At 36.4% G+C, this 27,229-nt stretch overlaps 1 protein-coding gene across 32 annotated transcripts in view; it reads left to right on the plus strand.

Moving 5' to 3' along the window:
* The window catches only part of CAMK2D (calcium/calmodulin dependent protein kinase II delta), a 275,015-nt gene that overhangs the window by 181,504 nt on the left and 66,282 nt on the right, over positions 1-27,229 (plus strand). For 22 of the 32 annotated variants that reach the window (XM_060299017.2, XM_060299012.2, XM_060299010.2 and 19 more), the window contains exons 5-7: positions 9,111-9,176; positions 12,476-12,548; positions 23,207-23,309. In XM_060299017.2, the coding sequence (XP_060155000.1) occupies positions 9,111-9,176; positions 12,476-12,548; positions 23,207-23,309 (242 nt within the window). Of the gene's footprint in view, positions 1-9,110; positions 9,177-12,475; positions 12,549-13,486; positions 13,560-23,206; positions 23,310-27,229 lie in introns of all 32 variants that reach the window. The other 10 variants (XM_060299011.2, XM_060299029.2, XM_060299023.2 and 7 more) reach the window with 1 other exon arrangement.

Raw genomic sequence — 27,229 nt, forward strand, 5'->3', positions numbered from 1 at the left:
CCTGTGGGTTTGTCATATATGGCCTTTATTATGTTGAAGTAGGTTCCCTCTATGCCTACTTTCTGGACGGTTTTTATCATAAATGGGTGTTGAATTTTGTCAAAAGCTTTTTCTGCACCTATTGAGATGATCACATGGTTTTTATTCTTCAGTTTGTTAATATGGTATATCACATTGATTGATTTGTGTATATTGAAGAGTCCTTGCATCCCTGGGATAAATCCCACTTGATCATGGTGTATGATCCTTTTAATGTATTGTTGGATTCTGTTTGCTAGTATTTTTTGAGGATTTTTGCATCTATATTCATCAGTGACATTGGTCTATAATTTTCTTTTTTTGTAGTATCTTTGGTTTTGGTATCAGGGTGATGGTGGCCTCATAGAATGAATTTGGCAGGGTTCCTTCCTCTGCAATTTTTGGAAGAGTTTGAGAAGGATGGGTGTTAGCTCTTCTCTAAATGTTTGATAGAATTCACCTGTGAAGCCATGTGGTCCTGGACTTTTGTTTGTTGGAAGGTTTTTAATCACAGTTTCAATTTCATTACTTGTGATTGGTCTGTTTATATTTTCTAACTCTTTCTGGTTCAGTCTTGGATGATTATACCTTTCTAAGAATTTGTCCATTTCTGCCAGATTGTCCATTTTATTGGCATAGAGTTGCTTGTAGTAGTCTCTTAGGATGCTCTGTATTTCTGTGTTGTCTGTTGTAACTTCTCCTTTTACGTTTCTAATTTTATTGATTTGAGTCCTCTCCCTCTTTTTCTTGATGAGTCTGGCTAATGGTTTAACAATTTTGTTTATCTTCTCAAAGAACCAGCTTTTAGTTTTATTGATCTTTGCTATTGTTTTCTTTGTTTCTATTTCATTTATTTCTGATTTGATATTTACGATTTCTTTCCTTCTACTAACTTTGGGTTTTGTTTGTTCTTCTTTCTTTAGTTCCTTTACGTGTAAGTTTAGATTGTTTATTTTGAGATTTTTCTTGTTTCTTGAGGTAGACTTATATTGCTATAAACTTCCCTGTTAGAACTGCTTTTGCTGCATCCCATAGGTTTTGGATCGTCGTGTTTTCCTTGTCATTTGTCTCTAGGTATTTTTTGATTTCCTCTTTGATTTCTTCAGTGATCTCTTGGTTATTTAGTAACGTATTGTTTAACCTCCATATGTTTGTGGTTTTTACATTTTTTTCCCCTGTAACTGATTTCTAATCTCATAGTGTTGTGGTCAGAAAAGATGCCTCATATTATTTCAATTTTCTTAAATTTACTGAGGCTTGATTTGTTACCCAAGATATGATCTCTCCTGGAGAATGTTCTGTGTGCAGTTGAGAAGAAAGTGTAATCTGCTTTTTTTGGATGGAATGTCCTATAAATATCAATTAAATCTATCTGGTCTATTGTGTCATTTAAAGCTTGTGTTTCCTTATTAATTTTCTGTTTGGATGATCTGTCCATTGGTGTAAGTGAGGTGTTAAAAGTCCCCCGCTCTTATTGTTACTGTCGTTTTTCTCCTTTATAGCTCTTAGCAGTTGCCTTATGTATTGAGGTGCTCCTATGTTGGGTGCATATATATTTATAATTGTTATATCTTCCTGGACTGATCCCTTGATCATTATGTAGTGTCCTTCCTTGTCTCTTGTAACATTCTTTATTTTAAAGTCTATTTTATCTGATATGAGTGTTGCTACTCCAGCTTTCTTTCGATTTCCATTTGCATGGAGTATCTTTTTCCATACCCTCATTTGCAGTCTGTATGTGTCCTGAGGTCTGAAGTGGGTCTCTTGTAGACAGCATATATATGTGTCTTGTTTTTGTATCCATTCAGAGGGCCTGTGTCTTTTGGTTGCAGCATTTAACCCATTCACATTTAAGGTAGCTATTGATATGTATGTTCCTGTTACCATTTTCTTAATTGTTACGGGTTGTTTTTGTAGGTCCTTTTCTTCTCTTGTGTTTCCCACTTAGAGAAGTTCCTTTACCATTTGTTGTAGAGCTGGTTTGGTGGTGCTGAATTCTCTTAGCTTTTGCTTGTCTGTAACACCTTTCATTTCTCTGTCAGATCTGAATGAGATCCTTGCTGTATCTCATTACTCATAGAGTAATCTTGGTTGTAGGTTCTTCCCTTTCATCACTTTAAATATATCATGCCACTCCCTTCTGGCTTATAGAGTTTCTGCTGAGAAATCAGCTGTTAACCTTATGGGAGTTCCCTTGTATGTGATTTGTCATTTTTCCCTTGTTGCCTTCAATAATTTTTCTTTGTCTTTAATTTTTGTCAATTTGATTACTATATATCTCGGCCTGTTTCTCCTTGGGTTTATCCTGCCTGGGACTCTCTGTGCTTCCTGGACTTGGGTGGCTATTTCCTTTCCCATGTTAGGGAAGTTTTCGACTCTAATCTCTTCAAATATTTTCTCTGGTCCTTTCTCTCTCTCTTCTCCTTCTGGGACCCCTATAATGTGAATGTTGTTGCGTTTAATGTTGTCCCAGAGGTCTCTTAGGCTGTCTTCATTTCTTTTCATTCTTTTTTCTTTATTCTGTTCTGCAGCAGTGAATTCCACCATTCTGTCTTCCAGGTCACTTATCCATTCTTCTGCCTCAGTTATTCTGCTATTGATTCCTTCTAGTGTATTTTTCATTTCATTTATTGTATTGTTCATCTCTGTTTGTTTGTTCTTTAATTCTTCTAGGTGTTTGTTCTTTAATTCTTCTGTGTCTTTGTTAAACACTTCTTGCATCTTCTCAGTCTTTGCCTCCATTCTTTTTCCAAGGTCCTGGATCATCTTCACTATCATTATTCTGAATTCTTTTTCTGGAAGATTGCCTAGCTCCATTTCTTTTAGTTGTTTTTCTGAGGTTTTATCTTGTTCCTTCCTCTGGTACCTAGCCCTCTGCCTTTGCATCTTATCTGTCTTTCTGTGAATGTGTTTTTTGTTCCACAGGCTGCAGGATTGTAGTTCTTGCTTCTGCTGTCTGCCCTCAAAACACCATGTTTTTATTCCCTTCTCAATCTCTGATCCAAGTATGTGCCTTTATAATGAATTCAACAAGTACTTCCTGCATTTGTGATCAGACATGATTAGTTCACAGACAAACTCCGTCTTATGGGAAAGATACTATAAGATCCAAAACTGAAATATATGATTTCCAGGGGAAAACTGCCTGAGAGATAACCTGCTTTCTTATAAAATATAATGGTAAGTGATATGGTGTCAGGAGCATCAACATTATGGCCTTGATATGTGATCACCCCACACGTCTGCTCTCTGTGAAATATAAAACCCTGGGATCATTCACTTAATGAGCATTTATTGAGCTTGTCACAGGCACTATGTGTCATCACTTGATGTTTTATAGTGAAGAAGCAGGAACAGATTTTACCCTCCCAGAGCAACCATACAGGTAGAAAGACAAACATTAAACAAATGTGTACACAAAGAAATACGTGATTATAATGGTGATAAGTGTTATGGAGTATAATACAGGGTTCTAAGGGGGTAAGATAACTTAGATGAGTAGGGGGTCTGAGGATATAAAATTTAAACCAAGTTTTGAAGGATAAGAGGGATTTACTCACCAAATAGTAAAGGTAAAGACGTTGGGAATGTTCTGGAAGAGAGATCAGCACGTGAAAAGGACTGGGGATGGGAAGGAGCTTGGTGCACTTGAGGAACTTGAGAAAGGCTGCTGTGGTTGGAGCAGGATGGAGAGAGGCAGCAAGGAGGGTCAGGAGACATGCAGGTCATGTAAGGATTTTGCCTGGAAAAGCAGTGCACAGGCATTTAAGAGCTTCATGTAGCCATGAGACAAGATTTGATGTACACTTAAAGCTACTGTCTGGGGAATTGATGGCAGAGGGGCAAGAGAGGAGATGGTACCAATGAGGAGGCCATTGCAGTAGTGCAGGTGACAGACAGTGATGACTTGGACTGGTGACATTAGAGTGGAGATGGAAAGAAGTACTGATTTCAGATCCATTTTGGAGATAAAGTCAGCAGGATTTGTCTAGAGATTGGTAGATAAATAATATGAAAGGTAGTTGGGCCTCTTTACCCTCAGTTTCTAGCTTAAATATGGGTTAAACCATAAAATTGTGGACTGGTTTCATTCATCCATTTAATTATTTGATAATTTATCTACTCAATAAAGATTTATTAAGCTCTTTCTGTCTGTCAGACATGCTATAAAGTACTGAAGATACAATGTTCCATCATAGATGTCTGCCCAGAGATTGGCTTGGTTGACTCTATATGTTAGAAGGTGGTGCTTAGAAGGCCTGACTTTTCAATTGTATCTCCATAGACTGTTCCCTTAGCTCAGTGGTTCTCATCAGGGACACTAGGGGGACCTTGGGGTGACTGGGAATAGTGGGATTGACAAGGTAGTGCTACTGGCACCTATTGTGGGGCCTGGTGCTGACAGTCTTGCCTATTCAAGGGACCATCCCACTTGGTGAAGGATTGTCTGGCCAGGAAGACCAGTAACACTCCTGTTAATGAACCGTGATCAACTTCACTCTGACCAGCCCTCACCAGCAGTTGGTCTTACTTTAATCTAAGAATTAAAGGGGATATAAGTGGGAGTGCCTTTATGTCACTGTTCTTCCCAGTCTTTTCACATGACCCTTTGGGCTCTCCAGAGATCTTTGACCTGCTCTTCTCCTGCTCTCCAGCTTGTGTCCAAGGGGAAACAATTAGGGTAGCACAATGGGAATAAACAAACCCTTTCTTTCTTGTGTTGTGTGTTCTTGGGAAAAGTCCTTAACCTCCACTAATTCAGTGTCCTTGTGTATAAAACGGAAATGATAGCTCTAGTATCTACCTCATGAGGTTGTTGCGTTACAACCCATAGGGACTTAGAACAGTGCTTAGGCTTGGCACATGGTGAGCTCCCAATGGATATTTGCTATTATCGTTCAACAGTATGGAAGGCAGTGTGCCGGGCACCATGCAGGTAGCACAGGCGAACACGTCACCACTCACAGCTTCTGCCCGGGAGGTCACTGGAAGACACACCCGTTACCCAAATGCAAGTCAGCATATGAAATGTTTTTGGACAAACAAAAAATTTGACTATGGTGATTCTTTGCTAACGTGACTTCTGCTGTCTCTGTTCAGAGCCTTGGATTTCAGGTCCGGTGGCCTCTGCTCATTGGGTCTGTTCTTCAGCTTTATACTTGGAGTTCCAGGGGGAATTACTCCTTTTTCTCGGAGACACTCCTGGCCCTGCCTTGGAGAGATTGCCTCCTCACTGTGTGTTAGCTGGGCCCTGCTCTGGGTTCCTGTTTTCCAATGTGGCTACAGCCTGAGGTTCATGGGTTTTGCCCCACTACCTTGGGCATGCTCTAATCTCTACATCAGTGCTGGTTCTTGAGTTAACATGGAGCCATTTTCTCTTCCAAAGTCCAATCTTTGACATCTTGGATGCTAGCAGCTGCTCTCAGTGTCATAGGCAGAACTGTAATCCTCAAAATTTTATAAATGTTTTATTCAAGGTGAAACTACTTTCAACTATTTCTGATATAATTCACAAATATATATACAAGGAGCATGAATAATTCATTCTTGCTGAATAGCACAAAATGAATCAGCATTCCCATAAATAACAGCAACAACAAAAATCTTTTTGATATATAGAGTCTCATCTTTTCATAGTTCTAGAGTTATCGTTTATTTCCTGTAAGCTCTAAGGTTATAGAGGTTCATAAATGATAATTAATGCTTCAAATATATAATTGATATGCCTCATATCATACAGATCCCTGACACCACTTTATTCGCAAAATCTCTAATTAATTAATCTAACAGTTTATTCATGAGACTGATTTAATTTGTGACTGTGTGAAACTTCACATAGCATACTAAAAATTTTCCAAAATCTGTAATAACTGCTGCTTAATTTTGTGCTCCATTAAACAATCATGTGAGTATAGAAATGTGTTAAAGTTAGAAAATTCAAGCTTCTCTTTAAGGCAGTGTGTTCTATTAGAACTCCATTTTTTCCTTCTCAGACGTTTATCATACATATAGCAAAAATGACAAAATGGCTTCATTTGCACAAGGATATTTTTAAATAATGAGAAAAATGAATGCTAGAAAATGAGAAAGAGTACCGTCAGAGACAGTTGACTACATAATCTCCAACTCTACATAAAGCTCTCTCTACCCCTTAAATTTGTTTAATAGTTACACCTGACTTTTCAGTATTCTTCTTTAGATACAAACCCCTTAAGAAATAAAACCTATTGTCACGTATGGCTAAATTTTAGTGTTTTCCTTTTTCTTTTTAAGCACATGTAAACTCTAAACTTATAGTAGATGGGTAGCATGATTTTCTGACTTGGTTAATTCATTTAATCATTATTTCAGTACTCATTAATTGAACAAATGTTATGTGTTAGTTGCTGGGTTCAGTGCTAAGGTAACAAAGGTCCGTAAGTCCTGATCCTAGCGATTTAGGATCTGACGATTCGCATGGAGTATATAATATATTTAAGAAGCTACTATATATGCAGTAGCAATTTTATTAGTGAAAATGGACTTTTTAATCAATATGTGTTAAACACTTTAACAATCCAAAATTGTTTGTAATATATACAGATTTTCTTGCTACCTGTGGTCAGAAACAAAGATAAATATGAATATATATCATATCTACGTTGGTCACGTTCAAAGGAAGAAATCCCACAAAACTTTTATCATCGTTATAGAGACAGTAATAGATTTGTTGGAAGTTCTTTCTGTCTAATATTTAATTACTTTGTATCATAATTTGTCTAGGGCACACTGTATGATTGTGTTAATATCATAGATTCTAATTGGGAGAAAAACTTAGCTGTGCCAGTAAATGAAATTACATGTACACATACCATAGTTTTCATAACAAGCCCATATGAAGCTTTAAATAATCATTTTAGATGTCCATTTTATATGTAAAAGTAATAGAATTGAAAATAGTAACTGCAACATTAAAGGACTTACAAATATCCAGAATGCGGTGGAGATGGGGGAAAGTTGGGTAAACTTTTAGACAAGTTTACAGTTTATAGTATCACATCTTTTCATTTAGGAGAGGAAAATACAGACAAGAGTAATAACTGGTGATCCCTGGAACATGTTATCGTTTGATGATATTTCAGAACTTATTAAAGTAAAAAACAAGAACAACAACAAAAAACTATCTTAGATTAATTTTATCTCACACTCTCTAATGTACATACAGCAAGTTTTATACCTTCACTTGATGCTTGACCAAATGACTCATACCTTCTAAATCTCTAGAAAAATGGACAGTGTAATTATTGAAAAGGCTGTACTGTGTAGTGATCGAAAGTATGGGCTGTGGTGTGGATGGCCCGCCTTTGCCACTCAAGGCTGTGTAAAATTGGGCAAGTTACTTCTCTGTACTTCCATTTTCTCATCAATACACTGGGCTAGTGGTAAAACCATCCTAAATTATTAGAATTTATCAGTTAACATAAAGCTTAGCACACTGTGTGTCACATGGAAAGCGCTCAACAAATGTTAGCTCTTATGAGGTTAAACTCCAAAGCTGAAAGTTTCTTTTAAAATCAAGTCAGATCATAACAGAGGAAGGAATGACTGATAAATACATAAGAAAATGATTCATTTCACTAATACTCAAATTCGTATTAACATGAGCTAACTTTTTTCCAATTAGATAGGCATTTTCGTTTATTGACAATAACCATTATTAGTAATGATGTGGGCCTGTCGGTACTTTCAAAATGTTGGAGGTACCACCATTTTGGAAGGTAATTTTCCTTGTCTTCCCCCCAAAATTTTACATGTGGATACTCTTTGACCCAGTAATTTTACTTTTAAGAATTTATCTTCTAATAATACTCTCAAAGATGTACGTGCACACATGCATACACACTACTTATTTTAAATAGGGAAAAAAATGCTTCTGACATGAAACAGTGCCCATGATTTAATGTAAAATGAAAAACACGATTAGCCTAATTGTTGTATATTGCACAATTGCACTTTAGTGAGAAAAGTGTTTCTTTGTGTGTGTTTGCAAAGGGAAAAGTATAAATGTTAAAAGATACACAGAAAGCTGAAAGGACACGTGTAAAGTTAAAATCGATTTATTCCCCGGAGTGGAATTGGGATTAAGAGATAGGGGAGGACTTGGTACATTTCCATATTTTAAAATTTTACCACAAAATTACATGACTTTTTAAAATTTAAAGAGTCATTTTTTAAGCAGGGAGAAGAAAAGCCTAAACCAGAGAATCACTGGTTAGGGAATTGTAGCCCCAAAGCAGTAATCTGTTGGACCTGAAGAAGAAATTAATCCCAGAGATAGTTACATCTCCTTATTTAGAGAACCTCGAAGTCCACGGTCTGAATGAACCGTGGTTCAAATGAACCGTGGTTCATTTGGTTCCTGGAGTAACCAAATCTAGTTGCTGAGTTGTGGGGAAGTCTTCACTTTATTAAGAAGGGCAGACAGATATGGCTCCTTCCTAGCTGGCAAGGGGTCACTGCTGCCTCTCAGGCACTGCCAAAACCTGAGTCTTACTTTACCGGCAAAGACATGGAACATAAAGGAAATTGCTTTACAACGAAAATCAAGCACTCAGCCCCAAAGTGGTATGTATTTTGGAAGGCCACCTCTAGCCCATAAAGGCATGTTCATTGCAGTTTAAAAAACGAGCCCCTCCAGAGAAATACAGCCTGCAAACTCACACTCTACACCCATGATGTGTTATCCTCTCTTTTTGTTCAGAAAATGTTCCTAAATGGTTCCACACACTTTGTCAGACCTCAGTTAATATTTAGAGAATTGAAGAGTTTCATAGAAACCATTTTCTATAAGATATGTCTGAGTATATTTATGGTATACAGAAAGTTGTATCCTCGGGATCTAGTGATACAAAGGCAAACAGAAAAGATGGAAGTGTTTAGATTAATATAAATTGAACATTATGGAGTCTTATAATGTTTTAATATGCTTTCTGTTTTGGTAATAATTTTTAAAATAATCTGAAAGCATATATTTCATATGAACACTGGTGCAAATCTATTGATGCCTAGTTTTTTCTTCTTTTTTAATGTGAATATCTTGTTTGTCTTCACAGAGTTACTGGAGGTGAACTGTTTGAAGACATAGTGGCGAGAGAATATTACAGTGAAGCCGACGCCAGGTAAGTGACTTGCCCTGGGCAAGATACAGGACTCAGCACTCAGATGACACTTGTTCAGTATATCTCTCTACAAATATATTATGATGCTTAAGATTATGAGACTTTTATAATACCATCTTGGACTTTTCTTGATGAGACCCTCTTAATTGATATTTCTCTCTTAAGGATTTCCAAGATGATTCTTTGAAGAAAAAAAAAACAACTATGAATCTGGACTAAACTTTATTTTTATCTAGTATCTATAGTTAGAATACATATTTTATTTTTAAAAAAAGCCTAACTGGAATGACTTCTAATAAAGAAATATACTTTTTTATCAAAGTTATGAGCTCTTTAGATGCTAGGCTGCCCAGTATGGTAGCCAGTAGTCACACATGACTTCTTTTTTAAATTTATTTTATTGAAGTATAGTTGATACTATGTTACAATGTTGTATTAATTTCTGCTGTACAGCAAAGTGAGTCAGTTATACATATATACTTTTCCTTATTCTTTTCTGCTATGGTTTATTACAGGATATTGAATATAGTTCCATGTGCTATATAGTAGGACCTTGTTGTTTATACATATGACTCTTAATTTCAATTTCAATTAATTAAAATTAAATAAAAAGTTCACTTCCTCAGTTGCACTAGCCCCATTTCAAGTGCTTAATTGCACGAGTGGCTAGTGGCAACCGACTGGATATAGCAGATATAAAGCATTTCCATCATCACAGAAGTTCCATGAACAGCCCATGTCTAATCAGAGGCCATAAAAAGAAACAGACTCCAAAAGGCCCGGCGGTCTCCTTCAGGCATTATGAGCTGTTTAATGCTTTGGAAATTCCATTAATGTCCTTGGAACTCTCACTTGAAAAATATTTATTCAGGTACTTCAGAGGATTCAAGAGGATTTCCCAATCTTGTTAATTGGCAACATTTTTACAGAAGTTAAAAATGGCTAACATTTTGTCTAACTTGAGACTTCCTAGGCAATGTTTTTGGAGTAAAGTAACATTAATCTACTTGCTCAGACATTACTTAGACTGTATGGTGTTAATTTCCTTGGCATCTCTTACACATATTCTGCAGTTGGTGCTCATTTTGAAAAATCTGGCCGTGAGTGCTTGGCTCATTATTAGCAATATAAATGAGATGTTTTATATATATTCAGTTACTGATGGTCTGTGCCTGCTGGTTCTCTACCTAATGCTTTCAGAGCTTCCTAAGGCTGCTCATCCCCCTGTAGCCTGGCCCTCAGCAGATAGTCAGCCGATAGAAGGTTCCCCAACCCTCCAAAGTAGCACATGTATATACAGGCTCACTTCTAAATTTCTGATTAATCTTTTTGGTTTAATGCTACTGTTTATGACATTTTGTGAATCTTCTCTGCACATGACTACACTCTAATTTTCTAATGGAATGTTTCCTGCCAAAGTCCAATAGAAAGTTCCATGTCACTTATGCTATAATGAGTGAATCATCGCTTGTTCAGTTTAAGCCAGTTCCTCACATTAGGCCTCTGAAAAGGGCTTCAGAATAGCCTTGGAAGTAGCTATTTGCCCACTTTCCAAAAGAGTAATCTTTTTAATCAAGGTAATAAAAAAAGTGAGGGAATTTCCTTTATTTTGCTTTTCAAAGTTATGTTAAACAGGTTGTTCTTGTGTTTCAAAATATTGGTTGAAATTAATCTAGAGACCATTTTCACTATCGAGCAGCCCTGCAGATAACAGGATAGACCCTTGGTTGGTTGGATCATTTCATATGCATGCTTATATTAAATTTTGGAATGTACTATGGGATACATTTTAGGATAGGTCCCACACATAATCAAGGAGAAGAAACATTCTCTTCTCAACTACAAGCATAAAGAGCAAATAATTTGTAAAAATCTGTTTAGTACTAGTCCTCAAGAAGTTAAGAATTGAATTAATTCTCACTGGTAACATATGGTGAACTTTATTTAATATGAATTCTTGTTTACTTCTTTATTTTCTGTTATTCATTAAGCCCAATAACTTATACCAGTGGTTTGAGATGAGAGAGTGAAGTATTCCTAAAAAGTAGTATAAAGTGAACATTATTGTAGAAGGCAAAAGAGTCATATGATTTAACAGATAATTACCAACACTCCAATAAGCTGTATAGTCAAAAACAACCAATATGAAGCTGTTTTAGTGGTACACTTAATCAAGTTAGAGCTAGAAAATCACAATCATGATCAATTTTGTGACATGTTGTAATAAATCAGATGGTGATTACTTTCTTTGGAGTAGTAGTATTTTGTACATTAAATGATTGAAAATATCCTCATTAAAGTATTTACTTAATCCTTATATGAATGAATGTAGAATGAATGAATGTCTATATATACCTGCATTTGAATCGCATAGTGAACTTGTACAGAATTCATCAGTGTGATATGTTCTACATTACTGTATGTCATATGACAGCTCAGGGGACCTTATAGGTGCCCATCGATGACGTCTACCATAGAATTTAATTAGCGTCTATTTGACATCAGTGAGCCTTTAATAAGAATAGCATAAGTTGTGCATTTTAACATAGTAATAAGCATAAGTTTTCCTTCACTGGGGTGTATGAAAATGTGTCTAACAACCACCAGTGCTCCAGGGGATTTTAAATTTTATTTACTTTTTGTAAGTTCTTAGCCCTTCCCCAGAGTATGACTATACTGAAGAGGAGTTTGTTTTATGCCATGGGTTTACTTTAAATTCTCCCTGTTATTGGAGACGTGCGTTAGTTTTCCTATTAATATATTATACAAGCAGCACCATTTCTAAGTCAAAATGGTAAATGTCTCCCTCCATTTTTTTTGACCTTTGTTTCACCTGCCACTTCATCTGTGTTTACCCTCTTGTTTCAACACCTATGTTTAATTGTGACCTCAGATTTTAAACAGTTTAGATGTGTATGAGAAATACCCATAAATTTTATTTCACTGAAGAATTTTCCCAGAACATTGTGGGAATTATTTATAAAATTTTCTCCCTGAATATGGAAATATTGAGTTCTGTATACAAATGATTTAATTTATGGAGTTGCAATGAAAAACACACACAGCTCAAATTGTTTTGTCTGAATATGTCACAAATTCTATGTTGGATGTCATTTTTGTTAGAACCAGAATTAGCTTTATTCAGCATTATTTAATTCCAGTGTAAAGCTAAAAAAATGTGAAAAATATAATTTTTGTTTGTTGTTTGTTTCGTTCAAACTTTCATTTTATTTTGTATTCAATGTGACTATGTGCCTTTAAAATGTTCTCCCTTCCATTCTGCCCTTGTATCTTTACAGTCATTGTATACAGCAGATTCTAGAAAGTGTAAATCATTGTCACCTAAATGGCATAGTTCACAGGGACCTGAAGGTCAGTATATGGAGTCCATAAATCTGAATCAAAGGAAGTTTTTTTTTGGTTTTTTTTTTCTGGGGAAAGGGCAGAGGGTGGGTATTTAAAATGGTTCCCTTGCCTTTCCCAACTTTTCCCTAAAATGACTAAATGATGAAATGATAATGCATGATGGCTCTTTCAGTTTGCTCATCTACAGGCTAAATATACATCATAGCAAAAAGGGAAGGACAGTATTGAGAACACCTGTTACGTTTCCGAGGAGTAAACCACCAGAGGCAGTTTGGGGGCAGGCTTTCCTGAGATGACCAGCACTTGCCTGGAGATAAACTTGGCCTGTGATGTATGTCCGCCTGTAGATTTAAACACCACTTCTGTTCTGAGACCATGGGTTGCTGTAGCAGAACAACTGGTTACGCATTGCTCCATTTGAGTCTGATGAACCCTCAGGCAAGAGATGATAATTGCCAGCTAAATTAAAGCACGCGAAGTTAATGATTTATCAAAAATTCATTACGTATCCTAATTTTAACCTTAATGGTGCCTTGACTGCTAATGTGACAGCTTTGGAATGATACTAGAAAAATGGGAGAGAAGAGGGAAACAGCTTTTTTTGTGTGAGGTGGAGGTGGAGCACAAAAGCTATAAAAATAATAGTTGTGTTCCAGTTCATTTCCTGTGAGGATTTATAACCAGGAAATGAGCTCCTGAATTAAATATTTTTAAGATGGATTTTTCTAGAACAAGTGGACCCACATTTTGGCTCACATCTGGCAAGATCCTGATTGTTCTGAGGTAGTAGTCACTCTTCTTGAGCATGTTTACATTACTGAAGATGTTTAAAATACAACTCCAGTTGTCTGCTAGTTTTGCACTTTAACCCAGTCTCTCTGAGGCTATACAGACAGTGAGTGTAAGCTTGGAACTAACACACGCCCCCTGGTGTTTGCATGCAGTCATTGCATTCAGCAGATCCTGGAGGCTGTGCTACACTGCCATCAGATGGGCGTAGTCCATCGGGACCTGAAGGTGAGTAATGAATGCCCTTGGAGAAGACAAACCACCACACAATTCCTAACGACTGTTCAGCTGCAGTTATACCTGTAAAGGCAAAAATATGAGCAGTAAAGTTGTGTGGACTCATTCCGACACATTACGAAGACACTTTCCCTCGCCACAGTCATCTCTTCTCTAATGCACACTTGAGACTTACATAAATCCCATTTCATCCAGAGAGAAAGCATTGCCTAACATTAACAATAAATAGGTTATATTTCCTTCTTCCTAAGAATGGATGCAGCATTTAATGTGATTTTGAGTAGGACTGATCTCTTTCTTTCTAAACTTGTTCTGTGGACATAATAGTATGTTTGTTGATCAAACATGTGATTTTATAGTCATATTATATTTACCTAATATGTAAATGGTTATCAGAATTATAAAGTAAATAGAGATAAATGTATTAGGTAGATTTTTGGCCCAAGTGATTGGTGCTAAAGAATCCCATTCTGGGTGCTGAAGTCTCTTTCCCTTAACATTAGTCCCAGGAATTCTGAGGACACTGAGGCTCCCTGGGTTTTTATTTATTTATATTCCTAGGAGCCAAGATATTATTGCCTTTTAAAACAGATTGAAAAAGGGTAAAACAAATTTTATTATCAAATAGTATATTTGATACTAATACTTTTAAGACTTGACTCAGCTTCTGATAACCATTGAGGTTGAAAATTGTTTAGATCATTTAGAAATTAAACATTTCAGAGAAGACTATCCTTTTATTAATTTTCTGACCTCTTCTCTCAGCATTCTAGTTTTACTTATGAAATTTCAGAGAAATAGTGAAGGCCTAGAAATTTCAATGGAGAGAAACTCCTGGGTGGGGGAAATAGCAAATGTGAGCACTGTATAGTTGTGGTTTTTCATCTGAAACCTCAGCCTTTCCCAGGCTTTAGTACAAAGGTGGCAAAGGATAATTTAGAATGTCTTGAACTGTAGTGGGTTCAGTGGGAGGACCTAGGCTGGTTTCTCTAGACTTCTCTAGTTATAGTAAATTGTAAATCTGAAGTTTCCATTCATTTAGTATGTTCTACAAGAATATATCTCTAACGATCCACAGTGAGTTACTTGAAGATGTGATTTTTAAGCAAAACATTGCCTTAGTTTTCTAGAATCTTCCTTTGATTTTCAGTTTGAGTCTGAGAGCTTTGCATGTCTAAAGGAAAAGTAGGTTAATGGCTTGTTCTTTTGGTGAACCAAGATAGGACTGTGTCCATCTGCTAACACCAAACTTAGCCATCAGGATAAAGGAAAAATAATATGTTCCTTTGAAAACCCATATATTTGGCAATCACCTCAAAAATTCCTTACTAGCCATGTAAAGACAGTGCCCCTTTTGGTTACTGCGTAGTACTCACAGTGCTACTTTTCCTTTTTAAGTGAATGTATGTAGACATACACATTATTTTTGCTGTTTAATAAAGTTATCATTTGAAACATTTTGCTACATTTATGTAATTATAAGTATACTCTAAAAGCCAAGGATGAAAAATGTGAATTCTATTCCATGACTTTCCAAATATATTTTGTGAGGTCATGATATTGCACTTTTGTAAGTGTCCAAACTCAGCAGAGCTCTTCAGAGACCGGAACTCCCTTCCTTCCTCCCTTCCTTCCTCCCTTCCTTCCTCCCTTCCTTCCTTCCTTCCTTCCTTCCTTCCTTCCTTCCTTTTTATTTATTTATTTATGGCTGAGTTGGGTCTTCGTTGCTGCACATGGGCTTTCACCAGGGAAGTCCCCAAAGACTGTAACTTTACTCAGAGATGGCAGTGAGCCTAGGATGTGGGTGGGGAAGAAAAATATATTTTCTGACATATGAGCTAAAGTCACTAATTAAAAACTCAGGCAGGTGATTTCCAGCAAGGCTACTACTAAAAGAAACAGCCTGCTGCATCACCCATCAGATTTCTTGCAAGGGAGAAGAGTGTTTTTGCTTTCCATTCTTACCCTGTTTTTAGGAGAGGATAGAGATGAATTTCTGATAGAGCTTGTTATAATGTCTATAATTGTCCTAGTTTCTGTGGAGTTGCTGACTTGGATACACTCAGTTGAGTCTAGTTCTCATGCTTGTTTCAGTAGGCCATGACATAAATATACTGAGAGGCCCAAACTTGTGCGTGAGAGACAACTTATGCACACCTTAAGTGTGCTCAGTCACTGGCTTTGATTTGTGTCTTTTATGTCCGCCATGCATAGTCTGATAAGTATACAACTTGCAATAGCATATTTACCGATACATTAAAACGAAAAAGATCAATTGCCGAAACCTATTCTCAGGCTTTAATCAAAATATTGCCCTTACTACTGTTGGGCCATATATTTTTGTTTCCCTGTCATGATTCGTATGTTAATTCATGTACACTACAGGCATGCAGTTTAACTTGTCCGTATCAGTGAGATAAAAACACAGGAAGTATTACATTTTTCATCATTATCACAGACACCTGTGAGCATAGGAGTACTGTACAGTTTGTTTATAAATCCCTCCTAAGATAATAGCTATTTAACGTATTGTGTTCCTTTACAGTACCTAATGTGAGACCTTATACCTAGTTAATATTTGCAGCATAGTCCTTTAATTTAGGAATGAATCAAGTTCAACCAAAAGCACATTTGTAATAGAAAGGACAACATTGAATAAAACAGATTGTTGTGTATGTTAATTAATGTTGAATAAAATAGAGGGTAAACATATCCTCTTTGATACAGTGATAGCATACAGATCTCGGTTTGAATATTTGAATAACTGCCACACTTGGGGGCTTATTAGACAGTAGAATCCACCAGATGGAAACTTACCGAGACCTAGAGACAAGGCACAGCAGGCACAGCAACAGGAGAAAGTTCAGGGTGGTGGGATGTTGGCATAACAGAAGCATGTCAGTCAGCACCAGGCAGTATCCGTTGGATACATGGACCACAACCTTTGTCTAAGGTGCATTCAGTGTCAGGCCAACTGCTGTAGATTCAAGCAGTATTGGGGAGACCCAGCAGTGCTAACATAATTATAGGACTATAGTTCAGGGATATGACTCTAGTCTTTGAGAGGGTTTGAATCAAAGCAGAACCTAAATAATAAAAATGGCCATAGCTGCCATTTGTCAAGCAGTTACTGTTATACCCTGTACTGTATCATCATATTAATCTTCAGAACAACTTCATGAGGAAGGCACTATGACCATCCCCATGTTACCTAAGGGGAGATTTAACAGCCATGAGTAAAAGAACTTATTCAAGGTCACTCAGCTAGTAAGATAGGATTTGTGCCCAAGGAGTTGGGTTCCAGGGTCTGCAAGCTTAATCACTACCACTTCTCAATTCAGTTAGATAAATGAATTGAAAACCATTATAGAGATCAAAGAATAGATCAGAACAATGATGGTAAAATAATCTTGCTAGCAATATTAAGAATTATTTGGGAAAATGGGTCTAAATTTAGTGAGTCAAGGGATTAAAATAATCCCCACCTATGGATTTTCATAGCTATATAAAATTCATCTCATTAGGAATAAGAGAATAAGGCATATTTAAGATTTAATGTAGAGTAGGAGGGCAGCATAATTTGACAAAAGACTGGTATAAAAAGCAAAGATGTCCTATTTAGAAAATCAGTAAGGTGGCATTGTCCACAGCCTTTGGAAAATGAGGCATCAAGAAGAACGAAATGGATTTGCCCCATTTAATTTAGGCCACATCAGGACAGTCACTTTGGAGTGCTTATAAATAGATTGTTTATGAAGAGTGGTGTTGGATATTTGTGAACTCTGCTGATTAAAAATTCAGGTATCAAAAGAGAAGAACAAACATTAATCAAACATTTCTTGAGCACCTACCAAGGCCCTGTCTGGGCTGTGGGCATATATTACAGAGCAAAACAAACAGACCTTGTATGTGTGGAACGTACAGGCTGGTGAATTAAAGATCACTTAAATATATGTGGAAAATGTATCTGTGCTGTGTGTCCCAGAAAGAAGGAAGTACATCAGACAAGCACTGCAAAAATATATTAGGTCGAAAAGAGGCTGCAGTAACAAGTGACAACTTTCGATGTCACAGGAAATAAAGGCATATCCAGTCAGTTGTGTTGTCTCATTTAAGAACCGGGAGAATACAACTTCTGTGAATCAGTTGACAGAAGGAAGTAAGTCAAAGGAGACAGTTAATATAGCTGTGCTTTTTCAAGTAAACATTTCACACAAAGTAGTAAGATTTCTTCAGTTCAGAGTGTATCAGAAATGGTTACTATACTACTTCATGAACAGCTATCTGGATAGGAGGCTTCATACATACGACTGAATCTCTTAGCAACAAATCAGCACCAGTGAATTGCCTCAGTGGAAAATACTGTCTTTCTGAAAGCCTACCTCCTGAAAAACAATGTTTAATGGAAAAATCATTAGACGGGTAGATGGATATGAGAGTGATAGGTAGGTAGATAAATGGATAGTTAATAGATATAGATATTTAAATGATGATAGTAATTCTGGAGATGTGGGGGGATTTTTAACACTTTCATAGAAATGTCAATAAAATCAAATGTATGACCAGAAAAGAAAGTAATTCATTTTCTGGGAATCTGACAAGCATTCAGTAAATCCTTTGTCACCATGGGTAGTAGATATATCAAACAGTGAATTCTACATTTAGCATAATTATAAAATCACAATTATTCCACTTTTCTCAGAACCACCTTTTTAAAAAAATGTTTAAAGAACACATCACTTGTACATAATGTATGTCTAGCTATACTAGAAACAAACTATATACATGTGACAAATCCCATAATTCATTTAGTCGTTCTAGTATTTCTTTATGGAGTACTTGGTGTATGTCAGGCTGTGGAGAAACAGCTAATTGGGGAAGTCCCACTGGGGTTCTTTCAAGCTACTTGATAGTGTGTGCTGTTAATGCGGAGGCAGATCAAGAAACAGGAATGGAATACTGAGTGATTCTTATGAACTTGCTCGTATATGCATGATGATAGAAACAGTACTTCCTCATCACAAACTCACAGTGCATGCATCAGCTAGAAGTTCCCCGTGCTAAGTACATAAATTCAGGTATCCATGCCATGTGAAAATAAAAGCAAAAGTCCCTTGTACCATGTGCACAAAAGGACCTCCACCATGCGCATGAGCGAGCCTGATATTCAGGCTTTTCAATTCATGCAAAATTTCATTTAGTTGATTTCTAGGAGCTTTGTTCACACCTTCTTTGGCAAAGGAGAAGTGACTGAAAACGCACCAAAGCACTGACTGATTAACTTCATGTTGAAATACTGAGACTTTCCAATAGAAGAAAGAAAATTTAAAAGACAATTTTACTTCTTAAAAGCTAATATCCAAGGGAATGTAAGCATCAAATAATATAGAATAATAAAACTAATAACTTGCTGTTTTATAATATTCATTAAAAACGTTTTGCTTTTTTAAAAAAGTAAAGCACACATGATTTCACTACCCTTATAATTTACGAATGTTTGAGTTTCATTGGTTAGATAGATAATCACGTATGTGCACAGATAAATCTGTGATATCACTAATGTTGAAGATGTTAATGTGACTAATGTTAAAGATGATCATCGCCTTTGCTGAATCAGTTCCTCAATAAAGGTCATGCTAATTTAGAAATCCTCATGATGTGTTTATGAGATTTTTGAGAAGCAAAATCAAAATTATGTCTTTTTCATGTTTCCCCTTGTTTTATTTGATTATGGGTAATAAATATTTTTGACTACTTTAAATTCTTCTAAAAATATCTGCTGAATAGACTACCTTTTGAAAATGAATGAAAATAAAAGAAAATGAATGATTTTTATACCATCAGAGAAGCTTCCTCAGTATCACGTCTTTTAAAAGGAAGGGATCAGGAAATCTGGCCTCAAGTCCTTGCTTCATCATTTTGAGCCTCTCTACCTCAAACTGAGGGGTTTGAATTATTTTATCTCCCAAGTCTCTTCCAGTTCTGAAAGTGACTCCAGCAACTTGCCTCGGTACTTTGAGATACTTGGACAGTTTCAAGAAAATCCCAAATCACAATGGAAGTAGTTGCCATTGTATCCATATGGAAGTACAGAACAAAACTTGCAAACAGTTGCTGCTCGTTACAGCTGATATGCTATAAATGGTTGTTGACACTAAGACCAGATGTCGTGGAAAATCCTGCATCATTAGGAAGCAATGGGGCGGGGAGGGAACCTGTGTGTGAGAATGTCAGTAGAATCTATTTAAAAACCAACCTAAACAGTGATGCATTATAAGAATTTAGAGATAATCTCAATGTGTAAATATTAACATAATAGATTGCACTTAATTTAGAAATACAGACATTTCTCAAGTCATGAGCATTCATTACAGATATTCAATGTTATGCACATTGAAATGGCCAGCTGCACTGCAGTATAATAGCTAATCACTAACGCATATAATGTCCCTTACGAGCCCCTGTGATTAAATCCAGTGGGATTTTATAATTTTATATATACTGTTTTGCGATAAAATATATATCTATAATGTTCATTTGTGAGATGAAGAATTAGTTAATTAGCTTCAAGAGTCTAAATTGCCCAAATCCACATAGTTAATAACAGTCAGGACCAGGAAATAAATCCAGGCCTTCACCCTCTTTCTAGATCATTGTGCTGCCTGTTTCTCTCACAGTGCTGTGCCCCATGTTCAACCATAGTTGTGTTGGAAGGCCTGAGTTTCTGATCTCACCTTTCTCGTTTGTTTTAGAAAATCAAAATAATAGAATATTAGCAGTGAAGAATGTAAAGGTCATCCTTTCTAAAGAAGCAGCCACTGATTAGGTGAGAGATTCTACTGTTCCAGCTTTTGTGGAATATAACCACATATTATCTTAATTTCTGTGGACATTCATAATCTGAACTACCTTACTTGCCAATGAACTTTTATAGTGCAGTATGTTTTTAAGTTGGAGGCTATATGAATGGTAGTAGTTAAAGAAAATCAGAATAACTGTGTGGTGCCCTGGTTTAAATGCTGCTTTAGAAATTCTTGGTGATTAAGCCTTCCATATCCTTTCAGAACATGGTAACAAGATTATTCAAACAAATATATTCCAAAGAGTTGTATATAAATCAAACGTGTGTGATACTTTTAATGTTTCTTTATAAAGCAAATAATCTTTTAATAAAGTCAATAATCATCCTAATTTTTCAATTTGCATTCCATAATTCTGTATATTAGGTTTGCCTAAAAGATATGCTTAAACATGAAGCCATTTCAGTGCTATTTATTTTTAAATCTATACAGTAGCCTTGAAATAGACAAGCCTTTTCCTGTGCATAACTGCAGCTGAACAGTCTTCACGGGTATAAGGTGAAACACTGATCCCAGATGGATTTATTATTTCCTGGATGACTCACAAGGCCCTACAGAGAGGTCTTCTAGGTCATCTCTAGGTATGAATATTTGCCCCAGTCATTCAACAGGCCATGTATGATAAAACTCTAAGGCGTTCCCTTTCTTCTGAATTGGCAGATACCTGGTGTTTAAGGGCATAATGCACACAGCACTGCCCAGATCTTTTTGATTTATCGATAAGAATGAAAGCACATTAAATTGTTTATTCACTGATGACACTGGCATTTGCTCACTTGAGATCTGAAAGACCTAAAACGATTGTGATTTCTAAAGTGATTGGAACTCTTTCCCTGAATGAGTCTGTGCTTGACAAATTAGGACAGATGTGTATTAGCAGAGCTCTCTGACATCTCAATGCTTTTGAATATGAAGGTTACAGAGAAATAAACTATCACTTACAGTTTAATGTGGTTTTTTCCAAGTCATTTATTCTATAAATTAATAGCTGGAAATCACTTCTTAATTAAAGTAAAAGGTACATGAGTGTAGTGGACCATAAACTTTAGTTGTGAAAATAAAATATCAAATATTGATGATATAGCATGGTTAGATACTATAGTATATTGATAGATGAACAAGAGTTCCAAATAATGTCAAATGTTAGATTTTACTAAAAGTTATTTCAGTATGAAGATCTTTCATATACTTGAGACCTCATCATCCCAACATCGAAATTAAATTATCATGTATTTAGTGTTGAGGTAAAAACCCTATCAGCCCTAAAAAATTACAAAGTTGTCCTTACAATTACCAATTGTCATAACAGTGATGAATCTGATGGCAGTGAGCAGCAATAGCCTGAAGAAGTCTGGTACTTGATTAAAACTTACTTGCCTACACTCTAGTTCTTGTAGACTTAACCTGATTTCTTCTGAGTTCTGGTTATGAGTCTTTGCTAATTTGCATGGCTGGCTTAATTAATAAATTAAATATTGGTTTAGGCTGTGTTTACCCAAGGTCAAAACAACCAACAGAACTGACTAATTCAGTAAGGAAAAAAAGAAGCCAATTTCATGGGAAAAAAATTGAAATGAGTTGTTTGTCAACATATAAACAAAACCAATTTGACTGACTGAATTTTTAGATTTTTCAGACAGTCGTTTTGACACTTGCAGAGTCCATTGTTTCCCAACTTTTTTGAGTCTGAGACACACCTCTAAATTTGCTGGGTCTTATCCCAAGGTAAGAAGATGAACCACTCTTCCAAATATACGTACCAATCCAGACATACGTTCATCCACATAGCTAAGGATGATAGATGTACTGTACGTATTAATCAGCCTCCTTTTCCTGACCACCTTTTCCCTTCATTTCTTAAAACCTACAAAGGCAGTCCACGGAAATTCAAGACTTTGCCACGGTGCTTATTTTCCAAGTACCAATGTGTCTCGATGCCCTGGTTGGGAAACAGTGGTGTAGGCACAGCCTTATTCCAAGACTGAGTTATTAGTCCTTGAGTAACGATAAATACCCAAGAAAATAAAAATGTGTCTTTCTTATAGTATTCTGAGATGTGAAAACAAATATATAAGTAATACTTTGAATCATACTTTGAAGACATAAATTGTGTTTTTAAATCTGGCTTATGAAGAAAAAAAATCCAACTATAACATTTGGCAAATAGTAGTAGACTCTTTCTGCCTTTAAGAATAAACAGATTCTTAAAGACAGCAATTTTAATACATAATTCAGAATAAAACTCTAAAATTTGTACAGAAATTGTTTGGAAACATTGAGGAATCCAAATCACTGCATTCGGGTCCAAGCTCTTGAAGTCAACTAGGATTTAATTTGCACAGTTTCATTTGCCAAATGTCTGTAGATTGGTCCAACTCTTGTTATCATTTTGCCAAGTTTCCTTCTGCTGAAAATGTCTGTGCTCTGTTAGGCTTCTAAGCCAATGTCCGTGGCCAAGTCTGGACCTCAAGCAGCCGTTGGAAGCATGTGAGCAGGTCAAGACAGGTGCTCTCATTCATTTGATCGCTCCCCAAGCCTATTCTCTCTTCAGCCCAGTATCTCTCCAGTACACTTAGGCATCTGTCTGAAGCCTGCACACATGGTCATTTGTTATCATTTTCTAACCATATTTTCCCTGGGATTTAGGAATGACAGTCTCCGGGAGAGAGGACAGTGCATGCCTTTTTTTTTTTTTCCTAACCTTATAAAATGTTAGTTTTGAATAGTCACTTAAAATAGGTTCTCACTTCAGTCTCTCTTTTTTCTTTCTAAATAAAGCCTGAGAATTTGCTTTTAGCTAGCAAATCCAAGGGAGCAGCTGTGAAACTGGCAGACTTTGGCTTAGCCATAGAAGTTCAAGGAGACCAGCAGGCGTGGTTTGGTAAGTAGGATCTCTCTACCTCATGCTGCTTGTACTATTCTGGCTCCAGTCACATCCCACTTCCTAACCAAAATAGAATGGAAATGTTCATTCTGACAACTTGACTAATGTTAAGATATTGGACCTTTATATGTACCTGATTTTACTGACATTAAAGGATATATAATCTAAAAATAATTTAAGGGAATAGAAGAGCAATAACACATAGACTTTTTTCTTCAAGGATGGATGAATAAAATGGATTCTGTTCTGAGAATTAATAGGAGGATTGGGCTTCCCTGGTGGCTCAGTGGTTGAGAGTCCGCCTGCCGATGCAGGGGACACGGGTTCATGCCCTGGCCCGGGAAGATCCCACATGCCGCGGAGCGGCTGGGCCCGTGAGCCGTGGCCGCTGAGCCTGCACGTCCGGAGCCTGTGCTCCACAACGGGAGAGGCCACAACAGTGAGAGGCCTGCGTACCGCAATCAATCAGTCAATCAATCAATAAAAGGAGGATTGCAGTAGTCGAAGAGTATTTGAGAAAACATTGATTGTTCACATACAGCCTCACTTGATGCTAAAAACACCTATGTAAATAGTAGGCGCTCAGGAAATACTTGCAGAATATTTTACATACTTTGTGATTAGCAAATTTAAGTTTTAAAAATATTATAAAGTGTATATATAGAGATTTATATAATATATGATATTATATATCTGTATATATGTGTGTGTTTCGTCTCATCTATTTCTCCAACGTGCCAGTTTACTCTCTACAATTTTGATAATTTCAAAAATTCTATATGATGAAATTTCCATTTCCTTGCAATTAAGGAAGAGATTAACTCTAAACATTTAAATTATAGTATTTCTAACTAGGCATATGGATTGTTTTGATATTCAGCCAAAATAAATGATTTCAGCCACTGATTTTATGCTTCTCTTTCTGCCATTTCCCAGTATTAGCCCATTTTTCACGTAGTGTCCTAAAATATAACCTCTGAGAGCCTCAGTCTCACTTCTTTTCTGACTTTCAATGTATTGAGATTAAATTTTTAAAATGCCCTTCACTTTGAATTGCTTTTCCTCTAAACAGCAACAAATACAAAGAGAGCTCAATAAGTGCTTTACTTCTTTTGTTTTCTGTGCAAATACTTCTCTGTATCCCTAAACATACACATGTACTAAAATGTACACAGAGCTCCCAGGATTCACCTTGTCTTTCTGATCTGCCCCAGCTAGTTAATGGGAGTGGCTGGTGAGGCACCCTTGCCTGTCTTCTCTGAAGGCAGCCTAATTCAGGACCTCATTTTCTGCTGCCTGTCCTGTTTCAGTAGTACCTGACCAGTATCCTTGTCTGTGATACTTCTCAAGTTTAATACTGCCTTTTACATTAAGGCTCTCCTTACCTACCAGGTGAGTTTAACACCTCCAAATTTGGCATTTGGTGTGTCATATTTTGACATATAAATAAGCTTGTTCCTTTTAACTGCAAACTGAAAGGTAGGACCTAGAATTAGTTCTGTAAATTTGAGATTCAGAAACATCTTTTTATCATAGGAAAGAGTATGGTTGACACAGGTAAAGAATATACAATAACAGGAGTTGGGGTCCAACAGGAAGTAGTGGGGCTATCACAGAAATGGGCAGAGCAGATCACTGGAGATACATAAATTAAGAGATCCTGCCCCTTGAGATGCTCATACTTCTATATCAATAAGTATTTAGCATGCAATGTCAGGGCACCTGTATCAGCAGCACGCATGAGGTGCTCTGGAGCACAAGAGAAGAATTATGAAATTCTGCCTCTGGGGAACGTTTCAGTGATTGGGGTAAGGCTTCTGCCTTCCTAGTGGCTGAATGGGAGTTTTATTCACTGGTATGCATAGAGATAAAGGCATTCCAGATAGAGGGATCAGTACATGCAAAACCTCAGAGGCATAAAACAATTTTTTTCTATCTCAGGAATAACAATAAGTTTGTTATAGCTAAAGTATATAAAGTATACTGAGATGAGTGGTAGTTGATGAATTAGGAAAGGATTTTATGTCCTTTTGAAGGATTTGGCATTTATCTTAGAAGTTTCAGGGATCTGGTAAAAAAATTTAAGCAGAGAAAGGACATAATTGGGTTTATGTTAAGTAATGTTGATTTTGGTAGCAATGTGGAGGATGGCTTTAAGGATAGCCTGAAGGCAAAGAACCAGTTAGGCTAATGCAGTAGTTCAAATTATGAATGAAGACAGCTTGAACTAAGGAGTATGTAGGAGAAAGCAAGTTACAGGTAACATGCAGAAAGGACAGGAACCCTGAACTCTAAAGGGAATCTGTTTAGAAGAAATCAGAGTCCTGGAAATTGGGTTCAAAGACAGGACTCTAGTCCTTTCTAGAGCAAAGCAGGACGCTTCTTCACGAGATACCAGAAGAGGGACTTAGGCTCAGGGATGTAATTGCCAGAACTGTGTACAAGATGATGATTGGATATCAGGAATAAGCCAGAAGCCTTATTACCAGAACCAAGGCTCCAATTTAACATCGACAACTTAGATGATGCTTACAAGAGTATTGGAGTTGAGCTCCTGAAATCTCTCTTGCTTGGGGCTCTATGTTTTATCTCTTCCGCTAGATCAAAAGCTGTTTGAGGGACTGTGTGTAGTGAAAAGTTTCTGCTTTTTGAATGAAAATACTTCAGCTGATATCCTGGCTCTGATTCTTAATAACTACCTGCCATCGGTCAAGTCACTTTAACTCTGTGAGGTCAGTATCCTTTTTGTAGATGAAGATAATAAACACTCCTTTATGGGGCTGTTACGAGACTAAGTGGAGTAGAGCATTGGAAAATGCCTGGGCTATGAAAGCTGTTCAGTAAGTTTTCAAAACCATCTTGGAATTAAACACATGTCACAGTACTTGGCCTACACAGTGAAAGTTGTTGAGTGAATGACTAAATATCAGGCTAGTGAAAGCAATAACATCCATATAAAAGTATACAAATTTTCCAATTGTGATAATTCATTTTTCGTAGCAAGCTGGTCCTAGAGAAACGACAGATGGGGAGTAAAATTCCCATTTTCTCTTTAGTATGGTGATATCAGTTAAGTTCTTGCTAAGGTAGCTATTAGGGTAATGACTTTTAAGAGGTGCATTATAAGTTCTAAGAAAATCCAGCATTTCAAAAGTATAGAAACACATAGTTTCTAAGCTTAAGAGAATACTTGTTTCTTTTTTATTTTTTTTCTTTAGCTTTTTTTAAGCTTTTTTTTTAAAGAATAGTTTATTCTACAAGTTCAAGTGAATCCTCATGGTTACTTAAGTGAAGGAAAACTGGGCATATGATGTACTACATTTCTTTTGGAGGTATTGTGTGATATATTTTAGGTTTTAAGAGTAAAGCATATTTTAGTATGAATGACTTGTTTTGATATTTATTCAGTATCATCTGCCGTAGTCTCACGTGTTTGATTAATTTTATCTTTTAAAATATAAGTGTTGAGTGGGGAACCTTTTTATTTTAATAAGAAAAGAGCAGAACTCTTTCTTCATTATGTATAATGCCAGAGTTTCAGGCTTTTACATAATTTTATTTCAATAAATGTGAGAGGTCTATTACGAATAAGAAAAATGAAACTATACAAGCCATTATAGAAGCTGTCTATTGAGTTTGGTTATTTTTTTCTCATTTTCGAGTTCCAGTGTTTGTTTTTCCCATGTTACTTCTTCTGTCTTTCTAGCCCTGATCTATTTGAATACTAGCCAAAAAGGCTAGAAGTAACACCCTATAACATACCTGTTAGGAAGGCTAGAAATTTACCAAAGAGAACAGCCTGTTTCTCCTGTGGGACTGGGAATGCTCTTTTCAATACACTTCTGGTTTTTTGTTGCTGCCAGGAAAAAAGGATAACTACCATAATCTTACTTCATGGAAGAATTATTTTGCTTGGT

The sequence above is a fragment of the Globicephala melas genome, chromosome 5 (genome assembly GCF_963455315.2).
Source record: "Globicephala melas chromosome 5, mGloMel1.2, whole genome shotgun sequence".
In the NCBI taxonomy this organism is placed as follows: domain Eukaryota; kingdom Metazoa; phylum Chordata; class Mammalia; order Artiodactyla; family Delphinidae; genus Globicephala; species Globicephala melas.